The following is a 15,726-nucleotide window of genomic DNA, read 5'->3' as shown; positions in this document are numbered from 1 at the left end:
ATTTAACTGCTATTCTTCATCAGTTGTATTTTCTAATGTTTGTCCTTTAATTTGTACTCTTGTGGGTATTTCTCTCTTAACTGCTGAAATTCTATTCTTCACAACATAGCTGAAACACCATCTTCTCTATAAAGTTATACCTCATCACTTTAGTCAGAAGAGATCTTTTTTTGAACCTTTAGAGCTATTTATAGCCATTTCTTCATTACACAAATATCAGGTGTGAGCTATATATGGGTTAGACAGAGGGAGTATGCTTTCATCTTACTTCTCTTCACCTTATAAGGTAATATGCCCATTGTGCAATTGAGGAAACCAAGACTCCCAGAACTTTCGTATTTCTATATCATGGTGCTAGGAAGTAAATTTGAAAACAGAGCTTTAAGGCCAGCCTCTTCTCCGGACTTGCTGCTTATGTTACTTTAATAAAAAGAAGCAAGTGGATAACAGTTTTGTATGAACATTTTTTCCTTTTAGATTCTTTTTCATATTTAAATTTTTTTGCTTTAATTTCAAACTTACAGGCCTTTCAAGAAGTGTACAAAGGTCTCCTTTTTACTCTTCAACCCCATTCCTCAGTCATTCATTTTACCTTTTACTCCATTTTTATCATTTATTTTTTCTCCCTGTAAATGTGTATTCCTAACATTGCCTTTCCTTAATTGTGTGCCCTTCCAGCTCCATGTTGAGTACAGGCTTCCAATTACTGAAGTCTAATTGGTTTTTGGTATTGTTAATCTTTATCCAGGTCTTGTCCTGTATCCTACAGGCTTTCTCCTTTCTTTGACCTAAAGCTTCTGATTCTTGAACTTGGGTCATCATTTTAGCACTGCCTATTATTATGCTATATTGTGATATTTCAGAACCAAAATGCTACTTGCTTCAGGAATGCAGCTTTTTTCTCTAGATCATTTCTCAGCAGTGTTAAATGGTTCCTTTAGAATTATTTGCAGATTCTTATCTGTATTGCCTCTGCCTTTCAGTCTGATAAAGCTCAATCTGACAAAATACCACTGGGTGTATATATTAGTCTGCTTGGGCCACCATAAAAAATACAGATTGGGCGTCTTAAACAACAGAAATTCATTTTATCCCAGTTCTGGAGGCTAGAAATCCGTGATCAAGGTGCCAACAGGGTTGGTTTCTGGTAGGGCTTCTCTTCCTGACATGGGGATGACCATCTTCTCGCTGTAATCTTTTTTTGTGTGTGTACATAGGGGGTGGGTTGGAGAAAGAGCTCTCTTGTGTCTCTTCCTCTTCTTGTAAGGACACTAGTCCATACTGGATTAGGACCCCACTCTTATGACCTCATTTAACCTTAATTACCTCCTTAAAGGCCCCGTATCCAAATATAGTCATTATGGAAGTTAGGGCTTCAGTATATAGTTGGTAGAGGGGGAGCACAGTTCAGTCAATAACAGTAGAACATCAGGTTTATAATCAGGAACCTAGGTTCCTATCCTTGCTGTATGTTGTATTAAGTGTCACTTAACCTCTTGTTTAGCATCCTGAATCCTTAACTGTAAAGAATGAGAATAGTAATTTCTTGCCTTGAATGTTTGTTAAGACATTTAGGTAATGTAGATGTTACAGCATGGCACATTATAAATCAAATGATTCTCATTTGCTTGCGGTAAAATCATCTTAAAAATCACTGTTTTGTGAATTCCAGCCTGACAGCACAAAGAGTGCTATAGACCCATTCCCTAGTAAAATTGGGGAAAACTTGAAAAACAACTGTTTAAAGTGTCTGGAAATGCTTCTAGGTCATATTAAATGAAGAGCTTCCAATTGGAGGGAAGGTGTTTTTGGGAGGAGCAGGACATCAGTTTTCTCATCTTACCCCCAGCTGCTTGCTGCTGAGGCTAGGTTCTGGGTTCAGAGAACTGCATTGTGTCCAGTCCCCAGTTGTGGAACAGAGACCCTACCTGAGTGCAGAGCTGCTGGGAACACGGGAATAGATTATTTTTTTCTGTTTTATAAGGTGGTGATTCCATGTCAGAATAGACCAGCTGAGAAAACCTCAGGCTGCTGGAAAACCTCACCCGTAACAAAATACTCTGCTCCTATAGGGTGTATCTTTCAGAGAAGTGTGCTGTCTGTACTCCGGTTTAAGGGAGAAGATTTAAGATTTAAGGTCAGAGATTTGGTTGGATGGTTAGGGGGAGAAGCAGGTTATAATCTCTTCTTCAGGAAATTGACTTACAAGAGAATCCTGATAAGAATAATAGCTGATTTCTCAGGAGAAACAGTGGAGGCCAGAGGCAGTGTAATAATATAGTCTAAGTACTCAAAGACAAATACAGTCATCCAAAAATCCTATATATCCAGCAAAGCTATTTTTAAAAATGATAATGAAATGGGATGCCTGGATGGCCCAGTTGGTTAAGCATTTGCCTTTGGCTCAGGTCATGATCTCCGGGTTCTGGGATCAAGCCCTGCCTTGGGCTTCCTGCTCTTCAGGGAGTCTGCTTCTCTCTCTCTCTGTCTGCCTTGTGCCCTCCCTCCCTTCCTCTGCCCCTCATCCACTGCTCATACTCTCTCTCTCAAATCAATAAAATCTTTTAAAAAAAAAAGTTAATGAAATGAAGATTTTCCCAGATAAAGAGGAACTGAGAGAGTTTATTACTAGCAGACCCACCTTGCAAGAATGCCAAAGGAAGTTCTTTAGGCTAAAAGCAAGTGATCCCACTTGAATCTATATGAACAGAGAGTACCAGTAAAGATAATTATGTAATTTTAAAAGAATATAACCACATATTTCTTTTTCCTTTTTAGTCAAAACTGATTTAAAAAGCAGTTTGTGGGGTGTGTGGGTGGTGCGGTTGGTTAGGCGTCTGATTCTCGGTTATGCTTAGGTCACAGTCACAGGGTCATGAGATGGAGCCCTGTATTGGACTTGAGCTCAGTGCGGAGTCCACTTCACATTCTCTCTCTTCCTCTGCTCTTCCCACTTGTGCTCACATGCTCTCTCTAAAATCAGTCAATCTATTTTTTTTTAAAGGCAGTTGTGTAAAATAATATGTATACAATGTGTTCTTGGGCCTGTATAGAAATTCATATTTGTAATATATCTGTCAGCACATAGGAGGTGATGGAGGCAAAGCTATAGTGACTATAGCTGGTAAAGTCATAATTACAATATGGTGCGTTGGTGGATTTGTAATATTAAATAGAATATGTATCACAATCAATATCATCAAATGGAGGAAAAGGCAATAAAGCGTAACATTTCTATATCTTCCTGGAAGTTGTTAAGCTAGTAGAAGTCTGAAGCTGTTCTTAAGTCTGTAGTTAAAATATGTATGGTAAGTCCTTGAGCAGCCACTAGGGGGAAATACTAAAAAAAAAAAAAAATACAGAGAAAAGGTCATTAAATTTAAGTGCTTCATTAGAAAATACTCACTTAATGCAAAAAAGTAAATAGCAGTCAAAGAATAATAAATGAATAAAAAAAAGACATGAGACATAGAAAATGAAAAAAGTACAAATCAAATATATCAATAATAACATTAAACATGAATTGATTAAAGTATATATATAATAAGGCAGAGATTGTCAGGGTATCCCAACTATATGCTCTCTATAAGAGGTTTACTTTAAGTTTAAAGATACAAATACATTGAAAGTATAAGGATGGAAAAAGATCTATTATGCAAACAACAACCAAAAGAAAGGAGTGGCTACACGAATATCAGAAAAAATAGATATTAAAACAAAAAATGTTACTAGAAATATAGAGGGATGAAAGAGTCCATCTACTAGAAAGATAAAAATTATAAATATATATGTATCTAATAACAGCACCAAAATACAAGAAACAAAACCTGACAGAAATGAAGAGAAAAATAGACAATTTAGCAATAATGGTTCGGTGACTGCAATATCCCACTTTTAGTAATGCATATAAAACAACCAGGCATAAGATCAACAAAGAAACCACACTATAAACCAACTAGTGCTAATAGGTATCTGTAGAGCAAACCACCACCCAGCAGCAATAGAATATATATTTTTCTCAAGTGAATGTGAGACATTTTCAAGGATAAGCCATATGCTAGGCCACAAAACAAATCTTAAAAGGATTGAAATAGTACAAAGGTTGTCCTCTGACCACAGTGGAAAGAAATTAGAAATCACTGACAGAAAGTTGGGGAACTCACAAATATATGGAAATTAACATACTTCTGAATAACCAGTAGGTCAAAAAACAAATGAAAAGAGACATCAGAAAATACTTTGAGCTAAATGAAAATGAAGTTACCACCTAAGAAAACTTATGGGATATAGTTAAAGAGTGCTTATAGGGAAACTTTTAGTAATAAATGCTGTTAAAAAGAAGAAAGATCTCAAATCAAGAACTATCTTTCCACCTTAAGTCACTAGAAAAAGAGCAAAGTAAAGTTAAAACAGAAGGAGGGAAATAATGAAGATGAGAGTAGAAATTAATGAACTAGAAAATAGAAAAACAATAGAAAAGAGTAAAGCAATGAAAAACTGGTTCTTTGAAAAGATCAATAAAATTAGCAGACCTTTAGCCAGATTGACATAGAAAAAAAAGAGGACTTAAATTACTAGAATCAGAAATAAAAGAGAGAACATTACTACTGGGATTACAAAATGGAAAGGATGATAAAGGAATACTGTGAACTGTATGCCAGTAAGTTAAATAGCTTAGATAAAATGGACATTTAAAAAGATTTATTTTAGCGCACGCATGCGATGGAAGGAGGGGCAGTGGGAGAAGGGGAGAGAGAATCTCTAGCAGACTCCCCAGTAAGTGTGGAGCCTGATAACAGGATTCAATCTCATGAGATTCTAAGATCACGAGATCTTGATCTGAGCCAAAATCAAGTGTCAGATGCCCAACCAACTGAGCCACCAGGTATCCCTAAATTGGACAGATTTTTAGAAAGATACTGAAATTAACTTACATAGACAAATTGAATAGACTTATAGCAAGTGAATAGATTGAATTAATCGTAAAGCTACCCACAAAGAAAAGCCCAGGCCTGTATGGCTTCACTGCTGAATTCTGTCAAACACTTAAAGAAAAATTAATGCTAACTCTTCCTAGAAATTGAGAGGGGGAACACTTTGCAATTTATTTTATGAAGCTAGTATTAGTATTATCCTGATAGCAAAGACATCACAAGAAAACTACAGACCATTATGTCTTATGAAGATGGAGACAAAAATCCTCAAATTGTTAGCAAAGCTAATTCACCAGCATATAAAAAGAATTTTGCACCATGACCAAGTGGCATTTATCCCAGAAATGCAAGATTAGTGTAAAATTCACAAACCAATTAATATATCAGGAAATAAAAAGCAAAAGCCACATTTGTTCTCACAATAAATACAGAAAAATTTTTTGATAAAATCCATCACACTTTAAATGATAAAAACACTAAAAAAACAAGGAATAGAAGGGAACTTCCTTAACATGAATAAAGGCACCTATGAAAAAATTGAAAGATAACATCATACCTAATGGGGAAAACTGAACACTTTTATAGACTAACAATTCAAAAATGAAATGAAAAATTTCAAAAGAATCAAAAAATTAAAATAGGAATAAATTTAACAAAAGAAATATAAAACATTGGAAACTACAAAATTTGTCTTTCAGCAAGGGTGTCAAGACCATTCAGTGGAAAAGTGGAAAAAGAATAGTCTTTTCAACAAACGGTGCCTGGAACAAATGGGTAGCCATATGTGAAATAATATAGTTGGACCCTTACCTTATACCACAAATAATAATTAACTCAAAGAGGATGACCTAAATGTAAGAGCTAAAACTTTAATTTAGGATAAAGGAAGGAAATTTAGGATTAAGAATACAAACTTTTGTGCTTCAAAAAACACCATTAAGAAAGTGAAAAGAAGGGACACCTGGGTGGCTCAGCGGTTAAGTGCCTGCCTTTGGCCCAGGGTGTGATCTTGGAGTCCTGGGATCAAGTCCCACATTAGGCTCCCTGTATGGAGCCTGCCTCTCTGTGTCTCTCTCTGTGTCTGTGTCTTTGCCTCTCTGTGTGTGTGTCTCTCAAGAATAAATAAATAAAAATCTTAAAGTGGAAAAAAAAAAAAACCTATAGAGTGAAGGAAAATATTTAAAAACCGTATATCTGATAAGGGACTTTTTTTTTTTTTTTTAAGCATGTGAGAGCGGTAAAGAATTTAAAAATGGGCAAAGAATCATTCAGATGTTTTTTTTTTTTTTAATGGAGGATATACATTTGGAAAAGAAGTATGTGAAAGAACAGCAGACACCAAAAATTGTGATAGTGGAGAAATTGTCAACCCTCATACACTGCTGGTGGGAATGTAAAATAGTGTAGCACTTTGGAAAAATAATTTGGCATTTCCTCAATTAAAGAGTGTTACCCTGTGACCTAGCAATTTGATTTCTAGGTATATTCCAAAGAAAAATGAAAACACATGTCTGAATAAAAACTTGCCTACAGATGTTTATGGAAACATTACTCAAAATAACCAAAAAGTAGAAAGAACTCAAATCTCTATCACTTGATGAGTTGATATATAATGGGGTATATCCATATGATGGGATATTACTCAGCCATAAAAAGGAATAAAGTACTGATATATGTTGCAACATAGATGAACTTTGAAAATATGCTAAGTATGAAGACATTTTTTGATACTGAAGAGTTCACAAAGTTTGTTTCTTGCACACCCTCTTTGAAAGAATTACTGGAGGATATACTTTAGCCATCTAGGATGAGTATAATAAACCTGTACACACAGTACATATATATATATATATATATATATATATATATATTACCTTCCTCTCACAGCAAAAGTCAAAAAGGAAAACAAAAATAAAATGCCACAATCCTACCAGGAGGATGGGTCCTGAACAGCCGTATACTTTGGGGAGAAGGGGAAAGGAACTTTACAGATGCTACTTAGATGTTGGTGAAGTTAAAGGGTATATTAAAATTAGTGTTAATCATGTTAGCGTCTGTAGGAGTAGGCTTTCCAAACTACTGGGGAGAGGGAGAGAATCCCTGTAAACAGACAGGAAGAGGTGGGGTGAAAGCAATAGAAAAGCACAGGAAAAAAAGATAACAGTATAAGTAGGAAAAGATGCAAAAGTTGAACTTTTATTACAAGAAGTTATTCAACTTTATATCCTTTATCATGATGTGAATCTTCAATCTGTATATTAAACCTTTTTCCTTTGGAAAAAAAAAAAAAAGAAAATATGCTAAGTAAAGAAGCCAATCATCACACATATGATTCTCTTCATATGAATTGTTTTGATTAGAAGTGATAGCCAAACAGAATCTTTTTGAGGTGATGAAAATATTAAAAAATTGACTGGTGGTGATTTGTGCGTAGCTGTGAAAAGACATAAAGCTGTTGACTTGTACACTTTAGTAAAGGTGTTTTAAAAAGTAGCTATTTCTGGTGTCTCTATGTAGTAAGGCTAGGCTATTAGCGTAACAGAGCTCTTTACCATAAGCGAAGCTCATTTGTTCTCTTCCTCTCTCTCATTTTTGTAGAAATCATGACTACTCCAGGAAAAGAGAACTTTCGCCTGAAAAGTTACAAAAATAAGTCCCTGAATCCTGATGAGATGCGCAGAAGAAGGGAGGAAGAGGGACTGCAGTTACGCAAGCAGAAAAGAGAAGAGCAGGTAAATCCTTTACTCTTATTTATTTTAAAGAACTTCTGTTTTAAGTCTGAAACCACTCTATTTTAGTTTTAACAATGCTACATATTTATGTGTGTAAATACATAGCCCTTCCTTCATAAAATCAACGTGTTTTGGGAGTAGGGGAGAGGAAGTAATGAAAAGTGGAATATAAGAATCAAATCTAGTTCTCATATTCCCAGTATAACTACTGTTTACTATTTTGGCCAATTTTTTTTAGTGTATTTTATGTTTTTCTCAAGTTGCAACTTAAGATTTTATGTGCATGTTTGTTAATGAATTCTCAAGTGACCAGTAAAATACTGCTTTTCGTTATAATCTTTAATTTGAAAACCTGTAAACATACAAAATTAAAAAATAGGTGAGCCTCATACTCTTTTGCGTTCAGTAATTGTTAGTAATTTGCCATACTTCATGTCTATCTTTATGTTTATTTATTATGTACTATTTTAATCTATCTAGCAAAATATCTTGCTATTTTAATCTAGCAAAAATCTCAAGGAATATGTCTTCTAACCCCTAAATTAATTTGGTATGATTCATTAGGACATTGGTTTGGATCTTTTTTTTTTTTTTTTTAATTGGTCCTTTTTAACAGAATGAATATTTACAGGAGAATTTGGGACTCACTCTCACTTTACCTTCTAAAAATGCTTAGAATAAATGGTACATCTCAAAGGCAAAGAAATTTAAAGACAGGTAACTTTTTTTTTTGCTAATTAGAGACTTTTGAGCTTGGAAGTACCTTTTGACCCCCATGCTGCAAAAGCTCCATAAAAGGCAAATAAATGAGTCACAATCTTTCATACCTTAGAAATAAGGTAATCTGTCATAAATATTTTGCAGTTATAGTGAGCTAGTCTCAAAATAACACTGTTCTTTTGAGTAATATTGCACTGGAACATCCAGTTAAAGTCCAAGAGTATATTACAACCTCAGTGTTTTTTTGTTAGGGCTGTAGATGTTTGAATCAAACAGTCATTATTACTATTATTTTTTGGGCAAAGAGAGTTTTTTGGGCAAAGACTAGACTCTACTGTCTAGTCTTACAGTAGAGTTTATATATATATATTTTTTTTTCTTAAAGATTTTATTTATTTATTTGAGGGAGACTGTGAGAGAGCAGCAGAGAGAGAGGGAGAAGCAGACTCCCCGCTGAGCAGGGAACCTGACATGGGCTCGATTCCAGGACCCTGGGATCATGACCTGAACCAAAGGCAGACGCTTTACCAACTGAGCCACCTAGGCACCCCTATAATAGACTTTATAAAGTGTGGTAAATTAAGTATGAGTTACAATTTATTCATAAAAGAATGAGTTTCTTTGGGTTTCTTGTATCTCTTTATTCATCTCTGCATCTTATTTGAAGTGGAATCTTTCCTTTGGATTAGCTTCTATTTTGGGGATAAATTTTAGAAATCATAATAGCATTGTTACATATTTATATTCCCATATGAATACATAAAAATATACACATGAGCCCAAGTATAGGTCTCAGTATAACCACCAGCTTATGCATCATATTTGGCATAAAGCCATTTGAAGATGTAGTAATGATGCTCTGCCATTGACAGCATTCATTTTATTCTCTCTTGGTGATGGGTGATTTCATGTAATTAGACTTCATTGTAAAGTTTATATAAATAAAATTAATTTTTCATATTAACTGCCTGAAGACAAGTGCTCTGAATGCTTAACATACCAAATGGCAAGTATGGCCCCATATATTGGACTAAAAATATTTGTAGTTGTAATCCTATGAGGTTCATTGTAGGAGATCTCAAATTATGCCCCTGGCTTTAATAAGTTTCTGTGATAAGTTTTTGGAATATTGCTCTATTTACAGTCTTTTTTTAAAAAATACTTTATTTATTCATGAGAAACACAGAGAGAGAGAGAGAGAGGCAGAGACACAGGCAGAGGGAGAAGCAGGCTCCATGCAGGGAGCCCGATATGGGACTCGATCCTGGGTCTCCAGGATCAGGCCCTGGGCCAAAGGCGGCGCTAAACTGCTGAGCCCCACCGGGCTGCCCTCTATTTACAGTCTTAATTTTTAAATTTCATATGTGCTCTATTATAAAGAGAAAACTAGTAAAGCCAATCAGGCTTCTTAATATCAAAACAGTACTTCATGCCTAATTTGTAAAATAATAAATATCAGTAAAATACAGATTCATTTAGGTACTGTTTATCTTTCCACAGTTGCTTTGTCATCAGGAAAGGCACAGGTTGAAGCTAGTTTGAAGAGCTAGATGTAAGGGTAGCACAGGAGTTGATGTTGGCAAGTGTGCAGAAGATACTAACTGCATCTTTAAAGAGCTATCTTTTTAGAAGACAAACACTTAATTTTTGTTATATCTAGGCAGCACTTTATAAATGACATCTGTCCACTTGACACAGACCAAACTAAAACTCATTTTTGGCAAAAAGTTTTACTAGTTGGTGTCATTCTGATTGAGCCAGTCCTTGTAAATTTGAATTAAGTAGACTTTTGTTAATTCAATGTGAATAGGTTAGCTTGTACTGCTTAAAAGTTCATAAGCCCCATCATGATGCAGAATGGAGGTTTGCTTGATGTTTTTAGTTGTAAGAAATATCTTGAGAAGTGAGCAAGTTGATAAACTTGTGGACAGGCAACTTTTCCCGTTGATTAACTTGGTTGACAAGTTCAGTCAACATGTAATCTGTAGATAAGGTATATAAATCTTGATTGTTTGACAGTTTTTTCTTTTTTAAAACCTTTCTCTGAGTAAGACATGCACAGTTGAAATAATTAAATAGCACTACAGTACTTGAAATTAAACTACCAGTGTTCCTGGTCTCATTCCCAAGTAAACCATTTTCAGTCCTCTTAACTAATAATTTAAAATGTCACCTTTTGATGTTCTGTTACGGTAAGTAAATATTTAAGCTCTTATACTGCTTTTCCCTTGTGCCTATTCTCCTAATACAGTCATACTACAGTATGTATTATTTATTGCTGAGCTGAATAGTATATGGTGATTTCCTTTCTTTATACTTTGTTTTTCCTGGAGTTGTCTGATTTTTTTTTTTTTTTTTTTTTTTTTTGCTTGGTTTCAGATTTCTGGCTGTCTTTTCATTCTCTTCTACAGCTGCTTTAAAATTATTTTTATCTGATTCTCTATGTGGTTAAACTTCACAAATAATTTATCAGAAAAAAAAACCAAATAATTTATCAGTTCCATGTTTTTTTCCACTGGAGATCTCCACCCTATATTTTCTGTCTTCCTGCACCAGTCAGAATTGTTTATCCTGTGTTCTTGATGTTTAGCTGTAGGCTTAGGGGACTTCCCTTTGCTGAGAATTTCTCATATCTTACCTTGTCATCATCCTTGTGATGTAAATGGTATGATGTTTTTAATTTCAAATTCTACTTATCAATCAGTTGTATTAAAGATCATAACAGTACCCTGCCATTCCATTTTAATAATGACTACATGTGGATGTAAATTTTGCAGTACCAAGAAATGTTATTTTAGTGATTAGGTGTGATTTTGGAGTCATGTAGATGCTTTAAGTAATTGTGAAACAAAATGAAATCCTAATGAAGGAAGAAATCCTTAAAAATAAGAGGAATTAAATGGTCCTGTGTGTCATGTTTGTGGCTAAACCACACAGGAAATACAGCTGGGCACCCACAGTGGCTCAGTGGTTTAGAGCTGCCTTTAGCCCAGGGCCTGATCCTGGAGACCCGAGACCAAGTCCCACATCAGGCTCCCTGCATGGAGCCTGCTTCTCCTTCTACCTGTGTCTCCCCCCCCCCCCCCCCCCCCCCGTGTCTCATGAATAAATAAATAAAATCTTAAAAAATAATACAGCTTAATATATGGCACAGTGATTAATTTTCTCTGTTGGGCTGTGTCTTAAGGACAAAAAGAAGTATAAACAAATCTTGAACTGCTTCAGTGATCATATAGGATAGATCCTGAAACTATATATATTTATATGTGGATATTCCAGATAACTATGTTAATATTAGGAACCTGGATTTTTAAGGTTGAGATAGAAGTATAAAATCAAAGAAGTTATATAAATTTGAATAGGTAATATTAGTAGGATTTCATGATGTATAACACAGATATACACACAAACCCAGTTTTGTCCTAGTAAGGCTTCGAGATAGTGAAATACCTTATATCAGTGAGCACCTCTAGCACCCTGAGATTGCGGTCATTAGAGAATTTTTCTCTTAAACAAATAGGCTTCTTAGAAGAAACACCTGATTCTTGTTTTAGAGATAGGGAATATTCAAAGTGAATGTGTAGTATTTTTTCATAACATAGAGCGAGGAGGTTTAAGACTGTCGAAACTTGTGTTGAAAAGACTCAGGAGATAGCTTGAACAGGCTCCCTTTAGCCATAAGTGGGACATTTTGAATTAGATAGGGCACTTTGAGGACTCCTGCTTCCAGCCAAAGTGAAATAGCAGGGCCCAGATGTACCCTTCTACCTGAAACAAACCAAGAATAAACAGATAAAATACATGAAACAGTAGTTCAAGATACCAGACATTAACCAGTGAAGGACAGTGATCTCTAGAGATAGGAAACCAAAGAGGTGACCTCTATGATTGCTTCAACAAGAGAGTTTTCAAGTTACAATAGGGAGAGGGAACTAAAGGCCACCGCCTTCCTGAATTGAGGAGACAGAGCTGAGAGTCTGGGGAGATTAAGCCATCTAGGAACAAATAATAAAAGGAAGAGACTATGTATGGAGAAAGAAGCCTAGAGGTCTTCACTGTGTTTCTTTGAGTATTCAGCAGAGTACTGATCAGCATATGTGCTTGAGGAGACTACTCAAGGCTAGAGAAACTATCATCCAAAAAGATTAGAGGGAAGAGTGTGTGGCCCTTACACAGTGCTGAGAATAGCACCTGTTCCTCTAGCCAGACTGGAAAAACTCATCATTTGCAGGGCATTAGGTAGAGTATTCAGGAGAGTCTTGCCTCAGTAGTGGAGATTAATTAGCCATAGACTTAGTACTGCTCCAGACCTCCCTAACAAATCATAAAAGCAAGATCCAAGAGGATCAAACTGCACACTTTGGTGTTTCTGAGTTAGTAATTACACTTATTCTTCTTTTTCAGAATAATGAGTTGGTTTCTTAGCATCCTCTGGAGGGAACAGGAATGTGTTTTAATATTATTAAGAACTCATACTGTTGAGATAGACGTATTTCGGTTTTTTCAGCTATGTTTTCTATGTCTTTTAAAAAACTTTGACTATATAGTTGACATAGAGTATACAATTTAAGTTTTGACATATGTATATATCTGTGAAACCATCACCATACTTAAAATAGTGAACATATTGTTACCTGGTATACCTTTGTATTACTTTTCCCCACCCCTCACCTATCTCCAAGCAACTTCTAATCTTTTTTTTTCAGTCACCACTGATTACTTTGCATAAATGACTTGATACAATATGTGTTCTCTTCTGTCTGGCTTCTTTCAGTCAGCTTAATCATTTTGAGATTCATTTCTGTTGTGTGTATCAGTTCATTCATTTTATTGATGAGTAGCATTCTTTTGTAAAGATAAAACCACAATTGGTTTATCCATTCACCTGTTGGTGGCAGTTTGGATTGTTTCCAGTTTTAGATGATTACAAAAAAGCTGCTACTCATAAAGCTCCACGTTCGTGGACAGCTCTTTGTATGGACATATATTTCCATTTCTCGGGGATAGGTATCTAAGAATGGCTGGGTTGTATAGTAGATGTGTTCTTAAGAAGCTGTCAGCTGTTTGCTAAAATGGGTTGTACTACTTTACTTTCACGTCAGTAGTTTTATGAGAGTTTCATTTGCTCTACCACGTCTTTGTGAACATTTGTTATGGTAGGTCTTTTTCATTTTATCTATTCTAAGGTGTGCATAGTAGTATGCCATTATGGTTTTATTTTACGGTTCCCTAATGACTGAAGGCGAGAGCATCTTTTCATGTGCTTATTTGCCATCTGTATATCTACTTTAGGTGAAGTCTGTTTAGTTTTTAAAATTGTTTTCTGGATCCAAGATATATTGCTAGATATATGATTTTTAAACATTTTCTTCCAGTCAGTGGCTTGCCTTTTCATTTTAAGAAGCGCTGTTTAAAGAGCAGAAGGTTTTGATTTTGGAATTCCATATATCAGTTTTTTTTCTTTTACGGATTGTGCTTTTGTGTGTCAAATCTAAGAATCTTTGTCAAAGCCAAAGGTCGCTGAAGATTTTCTTCTGTTTTCAGTAAGTTTTATTGTTACTAGTTTAAATTCAGGTCTGTGACTGTTTACATTTAGTTTTTGTACATAATGTAAGGTAAGGGGAAAGGGGACATTTTTTTACATATGCTTCTCCAGTTATTCAAGTGTCATTTATTGAAATGATTGTTTCCCCTCATGAACTGCCTTAGAACCATTACATTCAGTTGGCCATCTCTGTGTGGGTCTGGCTTCTGAAGTTTACTCTGTTCCATTGGTTTATTCATCTGTCTTATATATCACACTGTCTTGATTACTGTAGCTTTTATAATAAGTCTTGAAATCATATTACTAGCCCTCTAACCTTGTTCTTTACAAAAATTGTTCTATTATAGGTCCTATGCATTTTTTTTTGTTTTGGTCCTTTGCATTTTTTTTTTTAATAAAATCTTTTTTTTTTAAGATTTATTTATTTATGATAGACATAGAGAGAGAGAGAGGCAGAGACACAGGAGGAGGGAGAGGCAGGCTCCATGCCGGGAGCCCGACGTGGGACTCGATCCCGGGACTCCAGGATCGCGCCCTGGGCCAAAGGCAGGCGCTAAACCGCTGCGCCACCCAGGGATCCCCGGTCCTTTGCATTTTTATATGAACTTTAGAATCAGCTTGTCAATTTGTGCACAAAAGTCTGCTCTGAGGATTTGATTGTGATTATATTAGATCTGTAGATCAGCTTGGGGAGAATGGATATCATAACAATGAGACTTCTGACTCATAAACCCCGTATCTCCATTTATTTAGGTATATAATAGCTCTCAGTGATTTGTAGGTTTTTGTTTTTTTTTTTTTAATTTTTTATTTACTTTTGATAGTCACAGAGAGAGAGAGAGAGAGAGAGAGGCAGAGACATAGGCAGAGGGAGAAGCAGGCTCCATGCACCGGGAACCCGACATGGGATTCGATCCCGGATCTCCAGGATCGCGCCCTGGGCCAAAGGCAGGTGCCAAACTGCTGTGCCACCAAGGGATCCCGGTTTTTTTTTTTTTTAATTTATTTATTTGAGAGAGGAAAGAGAGCCTGAGTGGGAGGCACAGAGGGTGAGACAGATGCTCAGACAGACTCTTTGCTGAGCATGGAGCCTGACGTGGGGCTCAATATCATGATACAGATCAGGACCTGAGCCAAAAGCAAGAGTTGGATCACTTAACCGACTGCGCCACCCAGGTGGCCCTGATTTGTAGTTGTTATTGTTTTGTTTTGGTTACATTTTTCCCTATGTGTTGTGTAGTTTTGATGCTGTTTGTCAGTGGTATGTTTTGAATTTCAGTTTTTGATTGTTCATTGCTAATATTTAGAGACCCCTGGGACTCACTGGGAGAGGTGATTCCTCCATTTTGAAGCATATCTGGGAAGGGTGGCACTGACTCTCAGGGACAAAAAGCCAGTGAACATTTCCTTCCCCTGCTCCTCAGCATAGGTGCAGAGATACCTGCTGAGGGTGGCTAACTTGGATACTGGCTCTTTGCTGTACTTCACTTCAAACTCCATACCCCTGCACTTTGGTGACTGCCCTTCTGGGACAAACCTGCATCAGTCCTAGTGCAGTGAGATCCACCGTCAGAGGGCCAGCACATGTCCACAGCATATCAGGTCCTTAAAGTTGGGAGTTTTAAAATTCAGTGTGCCTGCTTGGGATAGACCCCAAGGTGCTACCAGGCAGGCAGATGGCCAGGACACAGACGGGTGAAGGCAGCGAGCTGAGGGATTCCTAGGACCCATGAGGGGAGATTGTTGGCTCTTCTGGGAGGGCTTCCTGCACCATGGCATGTACAAACTCCCCCCT

General features: G+C 36.2%; 1 protein-coding gene across 1 annotated transcript in view; it reads left to right on the top strand.

Annotated features, from left to right (window-relative positions):
* Nucleotides 1-15,726, top strand: part of KPNA1 (karyopherin subunit alpha 1) — a 70,611-nt gene that overhangs the window by 14,711 nt on the left and 40,174 nt on the right. Inside the window, 1 exon segment of the mRNA XM_038583011.1 lies at nucleotides 7,533-7,666. Within this exon segment, the coding sequence (XP_038438939.1) occupies nucleotides 7,538-7,666 (129 nt within the window). The 5' untranslated portion in view covers nucleotides 7,533-7,537.

This window comes from Canis lupus, chromosome 33 (genome assembly GCF_011100685.1).
Source record: "Canis lupus familiaris isolate Mischka breed German Shepherd chromosome 33, alternate assembly UU_Cfam_GSD_1.0, whole genome shotgun sequence".
NCBI lineage: Eukaryota > Metazoa > Chordata > Mammalia > Carnivora > Canidae > Canis > Canis lupus.
The sequence above is the reverse complement of the archived record's forward strand: the minus strand, read 5'-3'. Positions and strand labels throughout refer to the sequence as shown.